The sequence below is a fragment of the Octopus bimaculoides genome, chromosome 2 (genome assembly GCF_046866305.1).
Source record: "Octopus bimaculoides isolate indiv1 chromosome 2, ASM4686630v1, whole genome shotgun sequence".
In the NCBI taxonomy this organism is placed as follows: domain Eukaryota; kingdom Metazoa; phylum Mollusca; class Cephalopoda; order Octopoda; family Octopodidae; genus Octopus; species Octopus bimaculoides.
In genome coordinates this window covers 192,227,441-192,255,019 of record NC_142929.1, presented here as the reverse complement: position 1 = coordinate 192,255,019, position 27,579 = coordinate 192,227,441, and the positions used below count along the sequence as shown (strand labels likewise).

General features: G+C 40.1%; 1 protein-coding gene across 3 annotated transcripts in view; it reads left to right on the top strand.

The window, feature by feature from the left end:
- The first annotated feature begins 2,905 nt into the window (after nt 1-2,905).
- The window catches only part of LOC106880135 (biotin--protein ligase), a 79,887-nt gene continuing 55,213 nt past the window's right edge, over nt 2,906-27,579 (top strand). For 2 of the 3 annotated variants that reach the window (XM_014929962.3, XM_089348260.1), the window contains exons 1-9: nt 2,906-3,124; nt 14,527-14,873; nt 17,502-17,666; nt 18,164-18,314; nt 19,546-20,336; nt 21,799-21,945; nt 23,458-23,729; nt 24,800-24,867; nt 26,906-27,066. In XM_014929962.3, the coding sequence (XP_014785448.2) occupies nt 14,607-14,873; nt 17,502-17,666; nt 18,164-18,314; nt 19,546-20,336; nt 21,799-21,945; nt 23,458-23,729; nt 24,800-24,867; nt 26,906-27,066 (2,022 nt within the window). In that variant the 5' untranslated portion in view covers nt 2,906-3,124; nt 14,527-14,606. Of the gene's footprint in view, nt 3,125-10,431; nt 13,687-14,526; nt 14,874-17,501; nt 17,667-18,163; nt 18,315-19,545; nt 20,337-21,798; nt 21,946-23,457; nt 23,730-24,799; nt 24,868-26,905; nt 27,067-27,579 lie in introns of those variants that run through there. The other variant, XM_089348259.1, reaches the window with a different exon arrangement.

The following is a 27,579-nucleotide window of genomic DNA, read 5'->3' as shown; positions in this document are numbered from 1 at the left end:
CGAAAGGATACCCGATAAAAATGTCCTGAGGTCATTTCTTCTTTTCTTTGTACAAAAATCGTAATAAGATTTTGCCAGAACTGGACAAAATCCCTTTTATGTTTCCCTGAAAATAAATTATAGATATAAAGTATTAAAATAAACAGATATATAAAAACCAGAATACAAAATAAATATCTTAGGAATAAAAAATGAGAAGAGATGAGATATTAACGTGTTATAAACTTGAAACCTACAATTAGATTGTCAAGAAAGTAATTTGCGGTTTTTAACCTTTAAATTCAGATGCACATATCTCGGCTCAAGCAAAACTTTATTAATCGAAATAAATACCATCAGAATCAACACACTTTTACCAACAAGTTTATTTATGCCAGGAGCGTAAAAATCCTACGTTCTGGTGACGATGAAGTCGTTGAAGGCATGTTTGGCATCGTCTTGGTTTTTGAAGCATTTCTCACGCAGGAAGTTGTCGAGATACTTGAAAAAGTGGTAGTCGGCAGGCGAGAGGTCTGGTGAGTATGGCGGATGAGGCAGAGTTTCGTAGCCCAATTCGTTCAACTTCTGCAGGGTCAGTTGTGAGACGTGCGGCCGAGTGTTGTCGTGGAGAAGAATTGGTCCTTTTCTATTGACCAATGTTGGCTGTTGTTGTCGGAGTTTCTTATGCATTTCATCCATTTGCTGACAGTGCTTCTCCGCCGTAATGGTTTCACCTGGGTTCAAAAAGCTGTGATGGATGAGACCGGCCGTAGACCACCAAACAGTCACCATGACCTTCTTTTGGTTCATCTTTGACTTCGGGAAGTGCCGTGCAGCTTCGTCGGCGTCCAACCACTGAGCTGAGCGTCGCCAGTTGTCGTAAAGAATCCTCTTTTGATCGCAAGTCACAATCCGGTCGAGAAACGGGTTGTTCTTGTTGCGTAAAAGAAAGGAAGACGACACTTCAAAACGGCGTTTTTCTGTTTTTGGTTGTTCAGTTCGAGCGGCACCCATTTCTCAAGTATTTTTGTTTTTCCAATCTCTTTTAAGTGGTTGGAAATTGTCGTATACGTTATGTCTAATTCAGAAGCAAGCTCTCGAACAGTTGTGCGTGGATTGGCTTCGACTAAATCTCTTAGTTGATCGTTGTCAACATCCGATGGCCGACCACTATCATCTTCAAGATGACCACTTATCATCTTCAAGACTCTCCTCACCGCTACTAAATTTCTTGAACCACCATTGTGCTGTACGTTGATTAGTGGTTCCTGGGCCAAACGCATCGTTGATATCGCGAGCTGTTTCAACAGCTCTTCGGCCTAGCTTGAACTGGAATACGAAAATTGTGCGAATTTGCTTTTTGTCCATGTTGTATTCAACGTTCCGGGAAAAAATGGCCTAATTATTCAAAAAGAAAAAGAGTAGCACGATTAGATAGAACGATAAACGGGCTTTAAAATGATATATGAAGTTCGTTTTTTATGTTCTCGTTTTTCATTTTGTTCACGTTTTCTTCGACGTCCTGTACCCATATATGCATGTATATATACATATATATGTAGGTATGTACATATATGTATGTATATGCATATACACATATATTATTTATTTATTTATGTTGTTGTTGTTGTTGTTATTATTATTATTATTATTATTATTATTATTATTGGTGGACATTGGAATTAGACACTGAGGGAAAATGGCTGTAACTTTTTTATTTTTTAATTTTGACGATTTTCGTTTTCGATAATGTGTTCTATATGTCACGGTCATGCGATTCCCCCTAAAAAAATTTTTGGACCACCCCACCCCTCCCCCACACACGCGGGGGTGGGGGGGCGATTTTCATTTTTGACATTGTGTTCTACATGTTCAGGTCGTACGAATAGCCTTCTCGCAACTTAGATGTGAAAATGAACGGCTTACATTTATATTGAAACAGAAAAAGGATCATATGTGGAGTCCCCACCACGAAACTTGATATGCTAGAAATAACAGCTAAACGCGGACAATCCAAATCTTGCATTGGTCCAGATGGACTATATGTAAATAAATATGAAGGAAAAAATGCGCTTTGGCAAACGGGGTTAGGGTTAGGGTTAGGGTCGGGGTTAGGGTTAGGTTTTGAGTTAGGGTTCGGGTAAACCTAACCCTAACCCTAACCCTGACCCTAACCCTAACCCTAACCGTGACCCTAACCAGATTTGGTTGTTATTTCTAGCATGTAAATAGCCTGCTTGGTGAGGGGGGGGGGGGAATTGAAATTTTTCAAACAATTTTTTTCAGAATCGGAATCTCCATAGCCAAAAACGTGGGATTCCGTAAAAAAAATAAATAAATAAGTGGGAGGAAAGGTTCAGATTACCTATAGTCCATCTGGACCAATGCAAGATTTGGATTGTCCGCGTTTAGCTGTTATTTCTAGCATATCAAGTGCGGGGTGGGGGGTGTAGGGAAGGGGGGGGGGGCAAAATTTTTTTTAGGGGGAATCGCATGACCGTGACATATAGAACACATTATCGAAAACGAAAATCGCCAAAATTAAAAAATAAAAAAGTTACAGCCATTTTCCCTCAGTGTCTAATTCCAATGTCCACCTTATTATTATTATTATTATTATTATTATTATTATTATTACTATTTCATTAAAAAATATCCATTTTTCTGAAAGATATGAGGAAACAAAGTCGGTGGGACAGGCATATTAGTGTACCGATTTATAGGCGTGGCACTTATAGTCTGCCAAACTACGTCCTTTGTAAGAAATCTGAAACATCAAAATTACGAATAAAATCATAAAACTCATAAAAAATATGATTTAACAATAAAAATATTGATGTTTGAATCACTTATGAAATGAACAGAAGTGATCTGTGTGTCTGTGCCGGATAATCACTATAAAAGGTACACTCTGTTGTTGAACACCGCTTTCTCTTATTGCACTTTGCCATACAAACACACATTGTCGTCGTCCCCTTTGTTATTGCAGCTATTATTATTGTTGCTGTAGCTTTTGCATAAATAGTTTTTACGATATTAACACTGTAAAAAATATATATCGAAATAGTCGACATTAATCTGCCAAAAGAAGCCACATTTCCCAACAACAAACAAAAACAAAAACCATGGTCTAACATCAATCAAGGTAAGTCTTTGATGTTAAAACACCTGCCGAAATTTAAATGAATCGAGATCATTATTTTATTTGATTTTATCTCAAGTAAAATGAGTAATTATCTATGTTAGTTAATGAATTATATGATTAATTGTTCCTCGATCTTCTTCACCTCACCAATCCCTCTCTTCATTACACCTTAATTTTGTTAATGAATATTCTGTTAGAATCTTATCTTTCTGATGTTTAATCCCAGGTTCGCCTTGAATCAGCTTATGTTTTCAAAGGCTCTCCAGTCGTGACTGCTCTGTGTATATCCAAGATTACATTGTTCAATATATCTCATTTTTTATGTTAATCTAAAAGATGTGATTTTGAGGATAGAGTTTGACTGTTATTTCGGGCATCCGAGAGTCCCCTGCGGACCCAACAAGGACCTGTTTTATAGTATCAATGTTTTTAAGTCCAATAAAAAGATTTTTAAAAAACCCCAGAATTTTAGTTACAATAATATTACGGCACCATTCAAGACAATTCTCCGTAATTCCAGTAGAACAAACATGTTTTTACCAAACATACCGGCTTCACAGGGTTACATAGCACGAATTCTCTAATTTACCTTCAAGATATTTTATCTTTATTTTATTTTATCTTGTTCTTTTGTTCTTTAATTTTTTGCACAAAGGTAAATATTTTTCTTGAATAATAAATAGTTTCCTATTAAATTTCCTTCCTACGACTCCTTAATTTAGCGCAAAGCCTCAGACCTATGTTGACGTTATTGCTTTTTAACGTTGCTGTTACATGTTTGTGTCACTTATAACGACACCAGTCATAAAACAGCAACTTAAATACATTATTTATTGAACAAATATATTTCATCTGAAGCTTAGAATAAATGCCTGCTAATTAAGCCGGTACAATGAATGATTAATGACGGGTGTACGAAGAAATATAGAAACCAGAATGACAACCGAACATACAGATATACCTTATTGTATCGCTACGTTTATTTTTTTACTTGTTAAATACTTGTTCTAAACCTATATATATATATATATATATATATATATATATATATATATATATATATATATATATATATACACATGTATATACATATACATACACACACACACACACAAATTACTTCATCTCCTGTATGTATTTCGATAGGAACATAAATGTGGGTACATTAAAATTTTTAACAGAAAACATGTTCGTAATTTAAAGAAAAGTAATTATTTGAAAAGAGTTAAAAAAACAAAAAAAAACAACAACATATGTTATTGTTCAAAATGTAGCATGAACCATTCCCAAGGCGCAGTTTTCGGTAAGGCACTGTTACCGAAATATAAGAACAATTTTCTACACTGCTACAAATTTATAGAAATAAAAGGAGGAAGGTATGTGAATTAAATCGACTTTCGTAGATTACTATTGTTTTATTAACCCCAAAGGAAAAACTGTTAAGTCGACATCAGTGGGGTTTGAACCTAGAAAGTAAAAGGGCATAATTGAATCCGTCAAGTTATTTTGTCTGTCAGTTTTACTAGTAATCTCGTGCAGTCATTGAAGAACGGCATGGCGAACCTAACTAATTAATGTTCAATACGTGACGCTTCAGTGACCTCAGCGAGTCTCTGGGTGAGGTCATCCACGACTTTTAATCAAGGGCATTATAACGTGAGACAGTCGGTTCTGATCTGTAAATCGAATAACAAGCTATCGATTTGGTTCGCCCGAGAACTCACCTCATCATTTGAAAATAAATTAATAAACAGCCCCCGATAAGCTGTTTAATTCACAGATAATTGAATAGATATTTACAGAGAAACAGACATTAAGTAGTTTTTCTTTTATTCATTATCAACATTACCTGGCAAATTAAGTAATTAAGCCTCTTGACATCAGCCACTTGCATATTTTCTTCGATAGACATAGGCTAAATAAGGAGGGAAGGGAAATAACTACAGCTGGAACAGAAACAGGGGCCAGTTCACCTTAAATAGCTTTTATTTTGGCAATACGAAAATTTGTACTATTTAAATATAAGCGCGCGTGTGTGTATTGGTTTTTGTTTGATAATATAAATCTGAGTAATCCCTACGCCTGTCTTACCAATGACGGTCCCTACTTGCATCTGGTCCCTCTTTAAATAAATTCCGAATCACCAGTCATATATTCCTCAGCTATGTTAATAACATTGCTCAGCAAACATCTGATCAAAGCATTCCAGATGTGACCATCCTATCTTTTTTGAGGGGAGTGTATCTACATAAACTAATGTGGTTTGATGGTGATTTCGTTTAAGACAACCAGGGTGGAAAAGAAAGATCTGGAAACTTAAGGATCCTCCGAATGGTCAACGATTTAGAGACTTGTTACTTGAAGCATTTAACGAAAAAAAAAAAAAAGGAGGATATAGAGACATATAACGTGGAGGAAAACTGGAGGTTCTTGCAGGACAACTGACCGAATCTGTGGTTGGTGCAAAGTCCCTTCTTGACCTAAGGTGACAGTGGTGGAATAGTGTAGTTGACAGGGTCATTAGAGAGAAAAAAACAGACCTGGAAGGATTGGAAGAGTGGGGGTTGCAGGGAACTGTATCAGATCACCAGAACGGAAGCTAGGAGACAGGTATATTTAGCCAGGTGAGAAGCAGAAAAGGAGTTTGCCTATGTTTAGTGATGTGAGGACCAGAGACTTGAAGTGTTTGGGATTGCAAAATACATGTGTGAGAGAAAATTGTGATGTCATAGGAGAGAAATGTGTCTGCATGGATGATGGTTCACTTGCATTTAATGATCCTAGAAAGAAAGAGGCTTGGAAATGCCATTATGAAAGGCTGCTTAATGTGAAGAATGAATGAGAGAAGGTGAGACTGACAAACGTAGACCCGACTGAAGGACCAGCTATCAAGATCAATAGTAGCTTTGTAGATAAAGCAATTAAGGATATGAAGTCAGGAAAAGCCCCTGGCCCATCAGGAACCACTGTTGAGATACTTAAAATATCTGGTAGAGTAGGATATGGCCTAGTCACCTGTATTGTTAATAAGGTTGTACCCAAGAGTCTCACCCAACGATTGGTGTAGCAGCATCGTAGTCAACTGCTACAAAGGTAAAGGTGATGCTGTTGGCAGGAATAATTATAGAGGCATCAAATTGCTGGATCAGGTGATGAAAGTCATAGAAATGGTCATAGCTCAATTAATTAGGGAAACAATTAGTGTGGATGAGATGCAGTTTGGATTTGTGCCAGGCTGGAGCATGAATGATGCTATATTCTTGGTTAGGCAACTTCAGTAGAAATATTTAGTCAAATGACAAGGTCTCTTGCTCCCTTATCTGGTGGTCAATGTGGAAGCTAGAGATAGATGAGTGGTTTAGTAAGAGCAGTACAAGCCATGTACAGGGATGCTGCCAGTAAGGTGAAGGATGGCAATGAGTATAGCAATGAATTCAGTGTACAGGCAGGAGTTCACCAAGGTTCTGTTCTCAGCCTCCTTAGTCCTCCAGGCCTTAACAGAGGAATTCAAGTCTGGCTGTCCCTGAGACCTCCACTACACTGATGACCTTGTTCTTATAGCTGAATCACTACCTGACCTAAAGAAGACATTTCAGGTGAGGAAATAAAGTCTGGAATCTAAGGACCTTAGGGTTCATTGGGCAAAAACCATAATCCTAGTAAGTAGGAAAACAGACAAATCACAAATCCTTTCTGGGCTCTGCTCAATAGGCAAGAAGGGAGTTGGTAGAAACTCCATATGTTGTATCCAGTGCAAGCTTTGGACACGTAAGAGGTGTAGTGGCATCAAAGGAAGGTTAACAGAGAAAATAGTCTTTGTGTGTGGTAAATGTGCAGGTATAATAAGCAATAAAAATGCACAGACAATAGGTTCCCTCAAATGCTCGGGGGGTGAGGGTAGGGCTTTAGAAGTAGTAGATAGCTTCTGTTACCTAGGAGACCAAGTTAGCAGCAGTAGAGGAAGAAGTTCTGGACACATAGTTGTTAGAATAAGAACAGGCTGGGCAAAGTTCAGAGAGCTTCTGCCTGTGTTGGTAACTAAGGGCTTCTCTCCTCCAGAGTGAAAGGCAGATTGTATGATGCCTGTGTACGTACAGCTATGTTGCATGGCAGTAAAACATGGGCTTTGACTACAGAGGACTTGTGAAGGCTTTAAAGAAACGAGGCCAGCATGTTCCACTTGGATGGGTAATGTCAGTGTGCATGCACGACAGAGTGTGAATGATTTAAGAGGAAAACTGGGTATAAGAAGCAAGACTGTACTGGTTTGGTCATGTGATGCATATGGATGAGGATAGCTGCATTAAGGAAGTGCCAATCTCTAATTGTGGAGGGAACCTGAACATGAGGTATACCCAGGAAGACATGGGTTGAAGTGGTGAGAAAGGAAGTTCAGATGTTGGGCCTCACTTAGGAAATGACAAGGGACCGGGAGTTGTGGTGATCTACTGTACTTGAGAAGATGCATAAAGCCAAGTAAAATCCCTGCCGTCCATCCATCCAGGCTTGTCTTTTGCAGGTGCCACTTAAGCAGCACCCAGCACACTCTGCTAAGTGGTTGGCATCAGGAAGGGCATCCAACCATAGAACTGTGTCACAACAGACAGTTGGAGTCTGGACAGCTCCCTGCTGGCCAACTCCAAATCAGACTGTCCAACCCATGCCAGCATGGAAAGCGGATGTTAAATGATGATGTTGATGATGAAGACAAATGACCACACAAAGGTTCCCTCATTTCCTCATAGCAATTGTTAGAAGAAGAGAAAAGCCCCTAACTACAACTTGAAGCTCCTCTATGCTTTACTTTTGCTACAAACATCTTTGGGGAAAGGAATGATTGCCATCACTTCCAATCTCTTTCTCTCCACTTTCTCCTGCAACTGTGTATGCCCTTTGTATGTAATCACTAGAAGAGACCATTAACTCTAACTAGTTTCAGCTCAAGAGCTCTCGCCATACTGGGGCACTACCATTAGCTTTCTTACAAATGGTACTGGGTGATTTTGTTTGTGTCTCTTTAAGGAATTGGCCCTCTGGAATTTCCACAATGACATCTGTTTTGGGGGACCTGCAAACTCCATGAATACAAGACCTTCCCTTAATGTTTATATATGTAGATAGGTGCAGGTATAGCTGTGTGGTAAGAAGTTTGCTCCCCAACCACATGGTTCAGGGCTCAGTTCTTCAGTCCCATTGTGTGGCCCCCCCTGTGCAGTTGTCTTCTACTGTAGCCTTGTGCTGACCGAAGCCTGGCCAGTGAACTTGGTAGACGGAAACTGAAAGAAGCTTGTCATATTCCACAACCTTCCGTCTCAGTAAACCCTTTTTGTCTCTGAAAGTTGTTTTTTATATTTACTATGGATTGCTTGAAGCTGACTTCCTTCCTACACCTCAGTCCTTGGGTCTTATATAGCTAGTCATATGTGTGTGTGTGTGTCTCCCACCCCCCCACTCTGCAACTGGTCTTGGCTTGTTTAGAATTGACCAATTTAAGTACCAGGCTTAAATAAAAAAAACGTTCTGGGGTCATTTCTTTCGACTAAAATCTCTTCAAGGCAGTGCCCCAGCATGGCCACGGTGTAATGGCTGAAACAAGTAAAAGATGAAATATGTTTACATGCATGAAGGCTCATGGTTTAGTGGTTAGGGGTATGTGGTTCACGATCGTAAGGTTGTGAGTTCAATTCCCGGCAACGCACTGTGTCCTTGAGCAAGACACTTTATATCATGTTACTCCAGTCCACTCAGCTGGCAAAAATGAGTTGTACCTGTATTTCAAAGGGGCCAACCTTGTCACACTCTGTGTCATGCTGAATCTCCCCAAGAACTACATTAAGGGTACATGTGTGTGTGTGTGGAGTACTCAGTCACTTGAATGTTAATTTCATGAGCAAGCTGATCCGTTATTGGCTCAACTGGAACACGCATCATTGTAATGGACAAACTGCCTATTAGTTACATATAATCATCATTATCATCATCATTTAATGTCCATTGTCCATGCTGGCATGGGTTGGACAGTTTGACCAGGCCTGACAAGCTGGAAGGCTGCACCAGACTCCAGTCTGATCTGGCATGGTTTTCTATGGCTGGATGCCCTTCCTAGCACCAACCACTCTGAGAGTGTAAAGGGTGCATTTATGTGCCACCAGCACAAGTGCCATTTGCATGACACCAGTATCTTCCACAACTGTGATTTTACTTCGCTTGATATATATATATGTATGTACCACGTCCTCGCATTGTTGTGTTTTTTGCATTTGTTCTTTTTTGGATTTATTATATATATATATGTGTGTGTGTGTGTGTATCCAAACACACCCCCATGCCAGTGGCACGTAAAAAGCACTATCTAAACGTGATTGATGCCAGGCCCACCTGACTGGTTCCTGTGCCAGTGGCATGTAAAAAGCACCCACTACACTCTCGGAGTCCTTGACATTAGGAAGGGCATCTAACTGTAGAAACATTGCCAGATCAGATTGGAGCCTGGTGCAGCCACTGGCTCTCCAGAACTCAGTCAAGCCATCCAACCCATGCCAGCATGGAAAACGGATGTTAAACGATGATGATGAATTATAAATTAAAAGCAGTACAAGTGTTGTAAACATTATCAACCCCACATACTCAATGTATGTGTTTTGCTGGTTTGTTGCAGTGCAGGACTCTGGGGATGACTCCCTCCTCATCGCACTGGGGGTTAAAACACCTGAAACTCATAGATAGGTGAGACAACTGACCCCTAGTCCCATCCAGGAGCAATGGATACCAATATTTTGCCATTTTTGTGGCTTATCAACATCCTATACAAGACCCAAACTGGGAACAAACCAAATCCTCAGTTTTATGACTGGAACCATTTTGAAAAAGAAACATTTTTGCTGGTAATTCCAAGACAAAGAACACACAGGATGAAGCTCTTCCATAATTGAAGTGAATCTTAAATATATTTCTGGTGACACACAATTTCACAGAAGTCATGTGATCTAGCAGTCCTACCACTGGTGCTGGACATTTTACATGTGTTACTGATACTTCTGGGCCTTTCTGGCACTATACATCTCTACAGGATGCTTTCTCAAGACAAATACCACAGTTTATCAGGCTTTCTCTTAGTCTTTTCCACATTAAGTAAGATCTACAGATTGACATATCATCATCATCATTGTCCATCTTCCATGCTGGCATGGGTTGGACAGTTGACAGGATTGAATCATCATCATTGTTTAATGTCTGCTTTCCATGCTGGCATGGGTTGGACTGTTTGACTGAGAACTGGTAAGCCGGGGGAGGGGGGGGTTGCACAAGGTTCTATTTTGATTTGGCAAGGTTTCTATGGCTGGATTCCCTTCCTAACGCCAACAATTCCGAGAGTGTAGTCGGTGCTCTTTGCGTGCCACTGGCACAGTTGCCATTGACCTGACCCTGGCACCGGCCATGACTACAGTCTCACTTGGCTTGACAGGTCAACACAAGCATGGTATATCACCAAGGGTCTTGGTCACCTCTCACTGCCTCCATGAGGCCCAATGCTCGAATGGTGCTGTTTACACGCCACCAGCAACAAAGTGTCAGTCAGATAGCACTGGCATTGGCCGTCGCTACAATTTCACTTAGTTCAACAGGTCTTCACAAGCACAGCATGTTGCGTAATGATTGCATTGTTTGCCCAGATTAAGACCCCTTTCAACATAGTGGGTCTACAGTTGAGAGAGGGAGGTTGCTTTATAATCAGATATTAGGGGTTCATATAGGAAAGAAGGGTTCCGGACAAAACAGTTTGCAAGATTAAGATTTTATTTGATTAAGTTGGGCCACAGCAGAGAGGAAGGTGACTTTATGCTGGGTGACAAGAGATTAAAATGATGAAAGAAGGCACCAGAAGATGTTTCTTGCTGTGGAGGAATTGCATGGCTACAACCGTTTAATAGAAGAGAGTAAGAAGAAAGAGTTGCTCTTAAATGTTTTGATTTAAAAACTCTGGCTGACACAAATTTGTTCTAGAAAACCTGTTGTTGGCTAATTTTTCCCAACAACAACAACAGCAAATACACTCAGCTTTCTTGATATCTCTGTTTCTTTATCACTGACCTGGTTTTCATCCTTAATTCTAATCTTTAATGACCCCAGAAAAAAATTAAATGATGAATGGGTAATTGCAAGAACACAAACTATCTCAGCTGATAACGAGATTGATTCTGATTAAGCATACACTAAAATATTCCACTGAGCATTCTTCATCTTGGGATCATTAAAAACTAAAGAGTTTAACATTATGTTGAAGCAGCTTTATGAAGTTAATGAAGATTTTGTTAGAGGTAATAATTAATTTAACCTTTTTTTTTTGTATTACCATATCTGTTGAAATAAACCACCTTTGGTTTTGAAAAATAATAAAGAATTTAGTAAAATACAATTAAGCTGAGGTGAATCATGAGGCAAAATGGTTAGTGCTGTGTCTTCTGGTTTTATATTCTCAATTCAAATTTTGCCAAAGTCTGCAGTAATCAATTAAACCTCTTTCCTAAAATCTCAGGCGTTGCACCTGTAGTAGTAGTAGTAGTAGTAGTAGTAGTAGTAGTAGTAGTAGTGTTGCTATGTCACGTTCCTGACACTAATATTGAAGTAAAGATTGTTTGCCAACATAACAATCTTTACTCCAAAAGTACTGTTGCTAATATCTCTCGTTGTGAGATTTAAAAATAGTAATTTTCTAATTTATAAATCAGTGACTAGTTGTCACTTTGAAAACTCTATATTTTGAATGGGAATTTGGCAGCGCCACCTCTAGCCGAACAATTATTTTGTGCTGATGAAGGGAAATAACCCAGAAATCACGATACACAGATATTGTTTTCAGCTGAGTGGGGGTGCTAGATTCCCTATTTCGAAAATATAATGCCACAGATCGTGTCGTACAGCCAGCTGGAGACAATGTCTCCTGGGGCTAAATTACAGCAACATTCAACCTAAACCAGGACTGCCATGTTATGTTGGCAAATAATCTTTACTCCAAAGTACTGTTGCTGAATATCTCTCGTTGTGAGATTTGCAAATAGTAATTTTCTAATATTGAAGCACCCAATTCCCATTTGCCTTTATCCTTCCGTTTCATTTCTACCAGTTTTCTTCTCCATCATTCAGACACACTGACATTGAACATCCAGGGGAGGCAGGCTTGTTTCATTTCTTTTTAGTCTTCACAAGTCTCCTGCATTCATGGCCCACATTTCACTGCCATGTAGCATTGCAGTTCATGCATAATCATCAAGCAATCTAAACCTCAAACAATCTGCTTTTCATTCTCTTTGCTAACATTTCCTTAAAAACTAACCCTAACCACCCTTGACACCCATTTAGTTTTCTTGCTACCCAGAATCAGTTCACTCATTGCCTACCCTTCTTTCATTAATACTGTTCTCTCCACCCACACTTCTCATTGATCACACACACACACACACCCTGAATGATTTGCTAAATTATTTTTCCTCCTCCTCCTCCTCCTCCTCCCACTCATTGCCTCTCTCTTCCTGAAACCTAAATGTCATTTCCCTCTCCCTCCCTCCCTCTCTTGTCCGCTGTATAATCATTCCTATTCTGCTGTTTGGCACTGACAGTCATCTCCTACTCTCCCTACCTCCCTTAACTCATGCATCATTGATCATCCAACCTTCAATCCTAACCAATTAACAGTGGTTGCCTACCTCTCCTCCCCCACATTTCTCACTCTCCCCATTGTCTCCTTCACCCTCCCACAATCCTGCTCCTCTGTCCCCACCTGTTTCTTACCCTCTTGTACCATCAAGGTCTACCCTGACACAACATCATTATTCTTATTTCTTCCCACCTCCACCCATTCATTCCGCCCCCTTTCTTCTAAAATGTTCTCATGGCTGCTCCTCTACTGCAAGACACCTCTTCTGTCCTGGCCCTTCCTCTCTTCCTTTTACTCCTCATCTCCTCGTGTAAAGCTGTCCTCTTAGGGTTTCCAGTCTTACAAGTTGCACGGTGACTTCACCAGTGCTGGTAGCACAACCACTATACACTGCTGAGACCCCCTTCAGTCGTGACTGACCATGGGATTGCACCTAGAAAGTTACCCTCCCTGGCACAATTCCAGGCAAGGTTATTTATAGAAGACCAGCAGTCGCCCATGCATAACAGCCTCCCCTCTCCAAGCCATCGATGTTATTCAAGTGAAAAGCAAAGGGGCCGATACAGCTTGGCACCTGTGACGTCACAACTCATTTCTACAGCTGTGTGAACTGGAGCAACGTGAAATAAAGTGTCTTGCTCAAGAACACAATGCGCAGCCCGGTCTGGGATTCGTACTCACAACCTCATGATCGTAAGCTTGACGCTCTAACCACTGAGCCATGCGCCTTCACAGCACAACCACTATACACTGCAAAATGGTTGGCTCAAAAAGAGATCCTGCCATAGAAGCCATACCAAAGCAGACATTGGACTATGGTGCAGTTCTTGGTCCCAACGGAACCCGTCCTACTGTCCAACCTATACCAGCACAGCACATGGACATCAGATGATGATGATGATGATAGGTAACAGCTCCTTGGACTTTCTTCAGCTTTTTTTTTTTTTACTTTGGCTAATATGCTTTCAGAACATCCTCTTCGATGCTAAATCAGTTACCTAGGTAACAGGAACTATCTCTTACCTGCAAGAATCCTTCAGGCCATTTGAGAAACTGTTTCCTGTGTGTTCCTTGGTTTACAATTCTTGTGCATCTGCCACATGAAATCCCTGTTTTGATTCTACTGCCCCTCATGTGACCATACTTTGAATTAAGCAGTGAAGGCCTCTGGCTTCGTTCTTACGATATTTGGTTTACAATCATGAGGTTGTGAGTTCAATTTCCACTTGTGTGTCGTGTCCTTGAGCAAGACACTCTGTCTCATGTTATCCCAGTCTACTCAGATGGCAAAAATAAGGACTACCTGTAATTCAAAGGGGTCAGCCTTGTTGCATTCTGTGTCACACTGTATCTCGCTGAGAACCACATTAAGGGTATGTATGTCTGTGGAGTACTCAGCCACTTACATGTTAATTTCATGAGCAGGCTGTTCTGTTGGTTGAATCAATTGGAACCCACATTGTCACAACTGATGGAGTGCCAATTAAGCTAGCCATGTGGGATATCTAATTGGCCTTTTTCTAAGTATCAAGCAAAGCCTTTTCCCTGAGGGCAGAAAGGTCCCTGTCTGCTTTTCTTGCGTCTTTGTTACGAAGGGACGGGACCTTGTGGTTGAAGTATTTGACTCCTGATCGTAATGTTGTTGACTCACTTCCTGACCCAAGCAGCTCTCTCCCTCTCTCTCTCTCTCCTTATATTCCCATTAATACTTGTTTTAAATATCTCTTTTTTTTTTTCTTTTTTCCAGCTCTGATGAAAGTGGTTACATCACAAGTTGGTTTTACAATGAAAATCTGAGAAGTTTCGGTACAGTTTCATCTGGTTGCCATGATTTTTAGTCTCGTCTATTATTTAAATGCCATCGTTCGTTGGTGTACCGACAGACGACGGAGCCACATGTATCTGAGAGAAATCGGCAAGACGTTAAAGAAATCCAGTGTATTATTCCAGCAAGTCAAACATATAGGGGAAGCAACTGAGTCTCTAACAGTCATCCAGCAGTTATCGCCCTTTCTAAAAAATGTTCTCGACTCGAGGTTTTCTGCTCCATTGGTGCAAGATGTCCATCTCCATCTCGTCTCCATCCACCCAGCTGTGAGTACAATATTTCATAAGCAATTTGGTAGTTATGATGTGAATTACGGGTGTCTTAACTGTATCTCAGAGCTTGTTATTGGTTGTATTCTATAATTATAATAATAACAATAATGAAATTATTGTGTATAGTGCTCAGGTGCACTACCACTCATCAAAGGTGAGTGTACAGTACGTGGAATTATGTACAACAATCAGGAAAGGGAACAGTGTATGGGTCATGATAGACATGTGTGCATGCGTATGGAGGGGAGGATAGGGAGGATGTCAGGTGTAGTGTTGGCGAAGTTCTGGAAGCATGGACATTTTAAAGGATGCAATGTCTCGGCAACTAACAACTGATGCAGGAAGTCTGTTCCATGCCTCAGCAACTCTGAGTCTTAAAATAAAAAAACTGTTTCTCAGTCATGGGTCATGGGAAGAAACTCAAATATTTTAAAGTCTTACAAATTTTTTTTTGGTTATTTTAGTTCTTACATAGGAATCTCTGTAAAATTCCATCCCTTATAACAGATCTTATTTCAGTTTTGATGCCCCTTTTTCTTCTCTTTTTGGCTCTTTTACTTTTTGCTTTTCTGTTTCTCTTTTGTGTGCTTACTAAAGCTTTAAATATCCCTGTTAGGAAATATATATCTTTTATTATGTAATTAATTCCTTTGTATCTCTCTCTCTCTTTTACTCTTTTACTTGTTTCAGTCGTTTGACTGCGGCCATGATAGAGCACCGCCATTAGTCGAGCAAATCAACCCCAGCACTTATTCTTTGTAAGCCTACTACTTATCCTATCGGTCTCTTTTGCCAAACCGCTAAGTTACGGGGGCGTAAACACACCAGCATCAGTTGTCAAGCGATGTTGGGGGGACAAACACAGACACACAAACATACACACACACACATGGGCTTCTTTCAGTTTCTGTCTACCAAATCCACTCACAAGGCTTTGGTTGGCCCGTGGCTATAGTAGAAGACACTTGCCCAAGGTGCCACACAGTGGGACTGAACCCGGAACCATGTGGTTCATAAGCAAGCTACTTACCACACAGCCACTCCTACTCCTACGTAAATTGCTTGACTTAATAAATACATGGGAACGAGTATCACTTAATGTTGGGTCATTCATGTCTAAAAAACAAACCCTCTTAACCCCTCCCGCTTTTATCCTCTACCTAATTCCCATACCTGACCCAACAAAAACAGGTGAACCCAATGACCCTCGTCTCTTTTATGACCCTGAGCACTATCAACATTATTACCAACTCTTCTGAGGTGAAATAAGTCAGTTGCAGTGCCTTGACTGCAATGGGTCTCAACCCAGTTCCATAGGACCATAGAAGATTTTGCTGTTTATATTTGTCTGCAATAAATTGGTTAGACTTCTACAATACATAGGGGCAGGAGTGGCTGTGTGGTAAAAAGCATGCTTTGCAACCACACGGCTCCAGGTTCAGTCCCACTGTGTGGCACCTTGGGCAAATGTTTTCTACTATAGCTTCAGGCCAATCAAAGCCTTGTGAGTGGATTTGGTAGACGGAAACTGAGGGAAACCTGTCGTATATATATATGTATATATATATATATACATATCATCATCATCATCATCGTTTAACGCCCGTTTTCCATGCTGGCATGGGTTGGACAGTTCAACTGGGATCTGGGAAGCCAGGAGGCTGCACCAGGCTCCAATCTGATCTGGCAATGTTTCTACAGCTGGATGCCCTTCCTAATGCCAACCACTCCGAGAGTGTAGTCGGTGCTTTTTATGTGCCACCAGCACAGGGGCCAGAGGAGGCTGGCAACGACCACGATCAAATTGGTGCCACCAGCACAGGGATCACAACTACAATTTCCATTTGATGTTAATGTACTTGACTCAAAAGGTTTCCTCAAGCACAGCATGTCGCCCTACGATCCAAGGTACTTTTAAGTGGGCTGGGGCTGGTTATGTGACACTGGTATGTGTGTGTGTGTGTATATATATAATATGTGTATATATTTGTGTGTCTGTGTTTGTCTCCCCATCATCATTTGACAACCAATGTTGGTGTGTTTACGTCCTCATAACTTAGCGGTTCGGCAAAAAAACCCAATAGAATAAGTACTAGGCTTACAAAGAATAAATCCTGGGTGAATTTGTTCAACTAAAGGTGATGTTCCAGCATGGCCACAGTCAAATAGATTAAACCAGTAAAAGAATAAAAGAATAAATTCCAAATATTTTTGAAATATAAGATGTATCGATGCCAGTGCCACATAGCAGACTCTTGTGCCAGTGGTATGTAAAAGCACCCATTACACTGTAGGAGTGGTTGGCATTAGGAAGGGCATACTGCCAAATCAAACTGGAGTCTGGTGCTGCTTTCTGGCTTACCAGTTCCAGTCAAACTGTCCAACCCATGCCAGCATGGAAAAACAGATGCTAAATGATGATGATGATGGTGATGATGATTGAATGGCTATGAGAGTCCACCTGAGTAAAATTGAAATCAAAAGGGTATACAGGTAAAAAAATGACTGAGAAACACTATAGGATTGATCAATTTTCTAAAAATAGCAGCCAAACCTTTCTCAATTGCATCCATCTTTCAAAACTGAAGGACACATCAGATAACAGGGTTTTTTCTTTTTCAGGTGACAGTTAACTTAAAAGACTGGCATCTTTATCGAGATGTCTCTAAAGAAGACATCCAATCATTTCCTCATGATATTTTGACTGTCCTTCTCGAAGCTGGCATCACCCATTTAACTTCCCCCGTTGATAACCTGGAAGAAACTGTGAAAGAAGACTGTGTTCAGGTAAACATTTCTTTCTCAGTCTGTTTTTTGATGACCTAAAAGACACGGAGCCACATTTGATGCCCCTTAATTTCTGCTGTGCACTTTGAGGAAAGAACATTTCCAGTGATCAGGGTATTTGTTTGGCTCACAATCACAAGGTTGTGAGTTCAATTCCTGGCAGTGTGTTGTGTCCTTGAGCAAGAATGAGTTGCACCTCGATTTCAAAGGGTCAGCCTTGTCATGTTCTGTGTCTCACTGAATGTCCCTGAGAACTATGTTAAGGGTACACAGTTGTCTGTGGAGTACTCAGCCATTTGTATGTTAATTGCAAGAGTGTACTCTTCCATTAATCAGATCAGTTGGAACCATCACCATTGTAACTGAGGGGCATCAAATGTGATCCTTTGACTAACAATTCTTCAAAGCGGTGCCCCAGCATGGCCACAGTCTAATGACTAGAACAAATAAAAGATGCCAGGTGGCAATTTGTTTTCTTTTTTTTTTTTTTTTTCTAGATCCATGATTATGGCAGAACTTTGGCCTGGAAAGCAGGAATGCCATGTTCTATTTTAATGTCTTGTACACCAAGTAACCTCTTGAATATGGGTCTGGCAGTAACAAATGGTAAATTACGCTTCCAAGAATTAACAGTGGAATCAATTTTATGTGAGTCGGTTCTTTATTTTCTTTGTCTCTTTCCCCTTCAACCCACCATCGCACTCCCACCTCCCCACTATTATTATCCACTGCACCCCCTACTCCCACCCATGTGAACCTTTATTGGGGTCCACCCTGTTGCAGTAGATGGATCACTCCTCCTCTTCCCCACTTTTCCCCTCCAGTCTTGAAGATCCTGGGAAAAGGGTCAAAGGGATGCAGTGGGGGGAGGTGACTGCCCTTAATAAAAACAAAAACAAAAAATATCTCAACAAAAACAAAACTGTTCTTGAGTAAAGAATGAAAGTCATAGAATTCTTTCGAGGTTCTTAAAATGAAGCCCTTCCAATTTTGAGTTTGGGGTGGTGGGCAATATATTCAGCAACCCCTAAGTCCCTAAAATTGTTGGTTTTGTGCAAAATTTATAAAAAATTATTATTGTTATCATTTATTATTATCATGAAGGCATATCGTTAGCAAGATCGTTAGCATGCCGGATGAAATGCTTAGCAGTATTTCACCCGTCCCTACTTTCTGAGTTCAATTCCACCGAGGTCGACTTTGCCTTTTGTCCTTTCGAGGTCAATAAATTAAGTAGTAGTGAAACACTGGGGGTCGATGTAAATGACTTAATCCCTTCTCCAAAATTCCAGGCCTTGTGCCTATAGTAGAAAAGATCATTATTATTATTATTATTATTATTATTATTATTATTATTATTTAAGGCAGCGAGCTGGCAGAATTCTTAGCACACTGGATGAAATGCATAGTGGTATTTTGTCTGCCGCTATGTTCTGAGTTCAAATTCCACCGAAGTCGACTTTGCTTTTCGTCCTTTTGGGGTTGATAAATTAAATACCAGTGAAACACTGGGGATTGATGTAATCAACTCATCCCCTCTCCCAAAATTTCAGGCTTCGTGCCTTCAGCAGAAAAGATTATTATTATTATTATTATTATTATTATTATTAAAGTTGTGAGGCAACAGAATCCTTAGCTCTCTGGGTAAAAATCCTTAACAGCATTTCATGTCTTAATGTTCTGAGTTCGAATTCTGTCGAGATAAAGTTTGCCTTTCATCCCTTCAGGGTCAATAATAAGAAGCAGTTGAGCACTGGTGGGGGTCATTGTATTCAACTCGCCCCCCCACTCCAAATTGCTGGCCTTGTGCCAAAATTTGAAACCCTTATTATTGTTCTTGTTAATGTTAACTGTTTTCTATTTCTTTTTCCCTCTCCAGCCATAAATATAGAAGGGTGTGGCTCTAACTTAATCCTTCCTCCTGCCGTGAAGGACAACTTAAAACGGTACAGCATCGGAAGTGAGAACAGCATCGATGACCAGGATTCTTGCTGTTGCCATTCTAATGAAGCCTTAGCGTCACCATGTGCCAGTGAGAATCACTCGGATGAAGACCTCTTGCTCGACAGTGATTCAGAAATGGCTGCTGGAGATGTGAAATATGAAAAGATGGAAGCAGATGAGGCCAAAGTGGATTTGGAATTCCAGAGACCTGCTAATGCTGCCGTAAAACCACCAAACATTCTTGTTTACTGTGGCAAAAAAGATTCCAAACGTAAATTTGAATCCTTCAAAACCATGCTTGAAAAATGCTTGTCTTCAGATTGCTATGCGGTTTACCAACTTCAACACAACCAAATTAGCACAGCGCCCTGGATGGACAACACAATATTGTTGGTTATTGCTTGTGAAAGACTCTATGATGACATCGATCATGTGATATTTAGCTATTTTGAGAAAGGTGGGAAGCTGATGAGTTTGGCAAGCAATATTGATTCTTTGTTTCTTGACAAAGAATTGGTTCGTCGTTCTGCAGACTTGGTGAATGTATCATGTCATCATTGGAGTAATGTTCCAATGATGGCTGGACGTTACATCTACTCAAATGCTTTAAAATCCTCCAATTTTAATTGTACAGTTTTAGCATCAGAAAGTTCTAGCCAAAACTCTTTGATTGTTAAGTTAGAATCTCCAGCAGACCTTGATCAAGGAGTTGCTGTCTTATCTCAGGTGAGTTGGTTAGAAAAACCTGAAATTTTGTTGAATTATTTTTACATGTTTTGTGTGTGTGTGTGTAAGCACCAGTGCTGGTGCCCCATAAAAAGCACCAGTGATGGTACCACATAAAAAGTTCTCAGTACACTTTGTTAGGTGGCTGACATTAGGAAGGGCATCGAACTATGGGAACCAAGCCAAAACAGACAATCGGAGCCTGGTGCAGCCCTCTGACTTGCCAGCCCCTGTCAAACTGTCCAACCCAAGCCAGTGTGGAAATCTGATGTTAAATGATGATCTTTATATGTAGAGATTAGGGGAATAATTATAATCCTGTTCATCTGCTCTGTAGCTCATCACACTGGATCTTGGCTAGCGTAGTTTTTGAAAATCGAAAGATCTGTAAGACTTTGATTGATGCTAAAGGTAGCAGTGCACAACCTCAAGGTAAGATCCAGTGGGGCTAATATAATAAACCCAGCAAAGCGAATAACAAAAGCCAGGATTCAAATGAGGAAAGGCCAGGTCAGACTGACAGTTGTTTCTATGAATGGACAATATTTTTGTTTCATGCCTCATACAATATCATTTTTTTTGGAGTATTACATACACACGTACGTATGTGTTTATGTTTGCGTCATCATTGTTTAATGTCCACCTTCCATGCTGGCAGGGTTTGACATTTCACGAGGTTCCAACTAGACTGCATCATGCTTCAATGTCTGCCTGACATGACCTCTACACCTGAATGCTCTTCTCAATGCCATCCTCTAACCAAAGACTACTGGAAGCTTTATTTATTTTTATCTTAAGTCATTAGATGAGAAGGTTGATGCAAAATGTGGAAAAAAAACCCTTCTCATTTGTTTTTTCTTGTGGCTTCTCATCTACCAGCATCCTGATTTTCAAATGGGACAAGACATGTGCCCAGAACCCAGAGATTACTTGGAGTTACAAGGCATGTTATATAAAAACCTGCCTAATCATGTTTTAATGGCAAAAAACGATTAGTAGCTCATATTTTAAATACTGTGTGCATTAACCCTTTCATTACCAATGTGGCTGAAACTGGTTCTGGCTCTGTAGTACAAATGTCTTGTTTTCATAAGTTCTGAATTAAAATCTTCCACCAAACCTTAGTCACAATTTATGTTCCTAACACTAGCTTAATGATAACAAAGTTATTTTACTAAATTCTTTGTTATATTTAAAGAAATTGAAAGAAACACAGAGCATCTCAACAGAAATAGGGTAACAAAAGGGTTAAATGGTATTTATCACTCACTGGATGGAGTACTTTTTTTATTGATCCAACCTTAACGGAACGGTAAATCCTCTCTCTCTCTCTCTCTCTCTCTCTCTCTCTCTCTCTCTCCCCACCATCGTTATCATATATATTGTATATTTATTGTTTACTTATGCAAATTCAAGCTTTTAATATTTAAATTTTTCCCCCATTTCTGTTGCTACCATTTAGGTCTACTTTGACAGTGACCACTGCAGTAAACCGAGTGAGGATTTTTATGAAATTCTTTGCCATTTGTTGTCCACTCATCTTGAACTAGAATGTTCCAGCCAAGATGTTCCTCAGCTGACTCCAGCCAAACTTTTCACTAAAACAAAGGTAAGAATTGCCATTTATTCCATTTAATTTATTCATCTTACGTAACTCTTAATCTTCTTTTTCTTTCTTTCTTTTTTCACTGAAAGAGTAGAATTGTTGTTGTTGTTGTTGTGACATTAGAAGGTCATGGTGCAGTGTAATAAATTCAGGGAGGGATCCAAACTGCAGAGTGTTTTTACTTCAACTGAAACCTGTTAGATCGAATGTCAAAATTCAACTTAGTAGGAATGTTTTTTGAAAGTCTCCCAACCACATGGTTCTGGGTTCAGTCCTTCTCCGTGGCCCCCTGGGCAAGTGTCTTCTACTATAGCCTCGGGCCGACCAAAGCCTTGTGAGTGGATTTGCCAGACGGACACTGAAAAAAATCCTTATCCCCCGTCACTGCCTGACAACTGGCCTTGGTGTGTTTACATCCCTGTAACTTAGCAGTTCAGCAAAAGAGACCGATAGAGTAAGTGCCAAGCTCAAAAAATTCATTTGACTAAAGAATTTTCAAGGTGGTGCTCCAACATGGCCACAGTCTAATGACTGAAACGTGTGACCAATAAACGGTAATTAACTGGTGCATAGCTTTGATTAGACTTGCTTGAGAATCCAACTGGATCATCTTTTTATGTAAACATTCCCCGACAAAATATAAACTGTCCTTGTAATGACCCCCCTATCTGAAGCCCCTGTGGCAAATATTATTATTATTTTTATGTTTAGCGGTATTTTGCCTGTCGCTATGTTCTGAGTTCAAATTCCGCCGAGGGCGACTTTGCCTTTCATCCTTTCGGGGTCAATAAAATAAGAACCAGTTGAACCCTGGGGTTGATGTAATCGACTCATCCCCACCTCCCCCAAGCTGCCCTTGTGGCAAAATTTAGAAAAAAAAAAAATAATGATAATAAGGGATTTGACCTCAGGACATAAGGACAGACGAAATACCACAAAGTATTTTGCCTGGAATGCTAATGGTTCTGTCAGCTTGCCGTCTTAATAATAATAATAATAATCATCATCATCGTCGTTTAAGCAGACGTTAAACGACGATGATGATGATGATTATTATTATTATTATTATTATTATTATTATTATTAAGACGCAAACTGACAGAATCATTAGCATTCCAGGCAAAATACTTTGTGGTATTTCGTCTGTCCTTATGTCCTGAGGTCAAATCCCACCAGGGTCAACTTTACCTTTCACCCTTTCACAGTTGATAAATTAAGAACCAGTTGAGCACAGGGGTTGATGCAATCAACTCGGCCCCCTGCCCCTGAAATTTTCGGCCTTCTGCCTATAATAGAAAGGATTATAATTAAGGCAACAAGCTCGCAGAACCATTAACATGCATTGACCAAACACTTAGCTTTACATTCTGGGTTCAATTTCTGATGAAGTCAGCTTTATCGTTCATCCTTTTGGGGTTGATGTAATCAATTTCCCTTGTCCTTTTAAATTCACTGGACTTATGCTTGAATATGAAACCATTATTAAATTTCTTTTTTCTTCCCTTCGGTGTTTAGGTTGTGGAAAAACAGCTTCTGGATAGTCTTGCATCACGCCTTAAAGATGGAACACTGAAATCTTCAGAAGTCTCATTGACTTTTGTTCGGAATTTAGAAGTTCTGAACTCGGCTGCAAGTGCTGTTAATCTCCCTGTTGTGATCAGTGATGACACATATCATCCCCGATACTTCAATGCCAAAAAGTATTGGGACAACCTCCACTCTGCTGTGCTGGGCAATGCTATATTCTTTGTTGAGGTCGTTCCCACGACCATGCCATTGCTTAATCAGTAAGTATGACAACACTTTATGTCTAACGAGAGAAATTCTCAGATTGTTTATTTCGGTGCATTTGGGATGGAGAGCATTAAACTTGTTTTAGACATGTATAGCATCATCATCATAATTTAGCATCTGTTTTCCGTGTTGGCATGGGTTAGACGGTTTGACTAGAACTAGTGAGCCAGAGAGCTGTACCAGGCTCCAGTCTGATTTTGGATTGGGTTCTACAGCCGGGTGCCCTTCCTAATGCCAACCACTCCACAAAATGTACCAGGTGCCTCTAACGTGTCATCAGCACAGGTACATATATTGTATATAATGTTATATTTATTACATCATCATCATCAGACATCTGTTTTCCCTGCTGGCATGGGTTGGACGGTTGGACAGGAACTAGCAAGACCACACCAGGCTCCATGTCTGTTTTGGTATGGTTTCTAAGGTTGGATGCCCTTCCAAATGTGCCAGCCACTTTCCAGAGTGTGCTGGGTGCATTTTACATGGAACTGGCACAAGTGTCTTTTACATAGTGCCAGTATGAGTGCTCTTTATGTGGCGCCAGCACAATTGCTTCTTACATGGTTCCAGCATGAAACTAAAGCAACATCACGATCATTCAACATCTGTGTCCCATGCTAGCATGGGTTGGACGGTTTGACAGGGGCTGCACCAGGTCCCAGTTCTCTGTTTTGGTTTGGTTTCTACAGCTGGATACCCTTGCATTAACATGCAAGTGGCTGAGTACTCCACATATGTACCCTTAAGGTAGTTAGTTCTGAGGGAGATTCAGCATGACACAGAATGTGACAAGGCTGGTCCACTTTGAATTACTGGTACGACTCATGTTTTGCCAGTTAAGTGGACTGGAGCATCATGAAATAAAGTGTCTTGCTCAAGGTCACAATGCATCACCTCATCCTGGTATTGAACCTACAATCTCACAACCATGAGTGCAACACCCTAACCACTAAGCTACGTGCCTCCTCATGCACACACACACACACACACACGCTATCGATTGTATGTACATGTACACACCCACTCTCTCCCTCTCTCTATAATATATGTTCTTTTCCAGGATGTTAATATCTGTGCCAAAAACCGTTGGGATGATTGCAATAGCTGGAAGACAAACAAGCGGCAAAGGTCAGTGCTTCTAGTTTGTTTATTTTTATCTCTTTTTCCTTTTTCTCACCTAGTTTCTTAAAGAATATCTGCTTATTTCTCAAAGTTTACATTAATATGCTAATCTTAAATTGTAAGACATCACCTTGAGATTTCATTGTAGCAATGTTCTGAAACCAGCACTGGCTCTGTAGTAGAAATGTCTTGTTTTCATAAGTTTTGAATAAAAATCTTCCACCGATTTATGTTAACACTAGCTTAATGATAACTAAGTCATTTTACTAAATTCTTTGTTATATTTAAAATTAATTGAAAGAGACCCAGAGCATCTCAACAGAAATAGGGTAACAAAAGGGTTAACAAATGATTGCTAAACATTCTCTGTATTGTACAATTATCTAACATTAGGATGGGTGGAAACTGACAGAATGCAGGGGTGATTTAGCTATTAAGTTTGCTTCTGGCTGTGTGGTTAAGAAGTTTGCTTACCAAACCCATGGTTTCAGGTTCAGTCTCACTGCATGAAATCTTGGATAACTGCCACCTATTATAGTTGCAGGATGACCAAGATCTTGTGAGTAGATTTGGGAGAAAGAATGGCAAAGATATTCATTGTTTAAGTATTTTTGCATTTGTCTCCTTGTCTTAGCATCAAGCGAGAGTTGTAAACGATTGTCCTCATCATTTAAGCTTTGTTCTTCATTTGCAGTCTCTTGTTCGAAACAAGTCCAGCCATGGGGGAATATTATTTGGTTTGGAAACAGGTGAGGGTTGGCTGTAGAAAAATGTCTCAATGAGTTCCATTTGACCAAAGCAAGCATTGGAAAAATGGATGTTAAAACAATGATGCTGACTTGCATTGCTGATGTAATCCATGTTGGCTGGATTAATGCTGCCACATGGTCCTTGAGTATCTGTAGCAGAATAATGGAGAAGGGGGACAAGGAATGTGGCCTGTCCCAGGTGAAGCTTTTATAGGGGGGTGGGGAGGACTTTTGGGTCTGTTGTATAAGCCTGTAATAGTTGGGAGCCCAGGGGGTAGTTAACTCAATGGCTATCCTGGACAGCAACAAACAAGCAAACTGCTTGTATTTCTGTAAATGGCAGACCACAGAAGAATCAGGAATCTAACGATATTTTTTGGTAAATAATAATCCACATTTTAATCTGTGTAATATGGTTGGTGTCAGGAAATAAAAAGGGAGAAGTCTAACGTTTCATACATCCCCCCCCCCTTTTTGTTTTTACTAAGAGAAATAAAATGTTAACAGATGCTGAAAGGTTAATTCCTGTAACTAGACTTGGTACCGCTCTGTTCTCAAGCCGGGCCTTGCCAAGCACTCTGACACTTCAGTCTTCCGGTCTTGATAATGGTCGTCATTTGTTGCATAAAAACAAAGAAATGCCGTTCCTTGCTCCACTAAGTTATTCTTTTCCTCTATTTTCATTTCTGAGAAGTGTTATCTTTACAAACGCTAAGATTGGTGTGCAAGAGTTGCCTCCCTTGTTTAACAATTTGTCAAATTCCTGTTTTGGACTCGGGAGAAAAGTTAAATTGCTTGGTTGGCAGAAAAGTAGAAATAGCCATAGAATCAATTGTTCTGGTGTTCTGGAAATAGCCAAAGAATAAGTCTTTCTGGTCTTCTAGAAATAGCCATAGAATTGATCGTTCTGGTCTTCTACTGTTTCTGCTAACTCCCTATTGTCCAATGTTTTTTATTCGTTTATTAATGTCTTTCATTCTTCGTTTGGTCACTTCCTTCTGGGGCAGCAATTGTCTACCTTTTCAATGTAAGGCGCACTGAAGTCTTCCCCCCAAATATTGAAGCCATCATTTTTTTTTAAAGTTGGGGAGTCGTGTCTCTGGCATTCGAACAAGGTGGACCTGTCCACCTGCCTTGCACTCTCTTCATACATTGTGTACGATACACATCTATTACTCGGCCATTTTAATACTGTCTCAATCGAGTTTACCAGATTTTCATAAAATGACATTATTAAAGTCTTAAATTGCCACAATTTAATCCTACTTTTTTATATTTTACCCTTTGTTGTATAGGCCGTGGTGGTAACCAGTGGTTGAGTCCCGTTGGCTGTGCTATGTTCACTCTTCATGTTCAACTTGATCGCAGTTCATTACTTGGTAGCAATCCTGTCTTCCTGCAGCATATTGTCACGGTTTCTGTGGTCCGCAGTGTCAGGACACTGCCAGGATATGAGGTTTGTCTCCAACGAAACTTTATTGATTTCCCTCTCTCTCTCTCTCTCTCTCTCTCTTTTTTGTTGTATTAAGTGTTTTATTTACTTGGCTTTCAGGTGTATATTCAGGTGTGGACAGGAATCCTTCGCCATATCGCGGTTCACCTATCGCAGTTTATTATTTAAGCTTTCTCTGTGGTGTTGTTTTGCATTTATAATAAAATAAATATATACAAATTATAAAAATAATAAAGGAGTGGCTGTGTGGTAAGTAGCTTGCTTACCAACTACATGATTCTGGGTTCAGTTCCACTGCGTGGCACTTTGGGCAAGTGTCTTCCACTATAGCCCCGGGCCAACCAAAGCTTTGTGAGTGGATTTGGTAGACGGAAACTGAAAGAAGCCCATCATGTATGTGTGTGTGTGTGTGTGGGTGTGTATGGTTCTGTGTCTGTGTTTGTCCCCCCCAACATCGCTTGACAACTGATGCTGGTGTGTTTATGTCCCCATAACTTAGCAGTTTGGCAAAAGAGA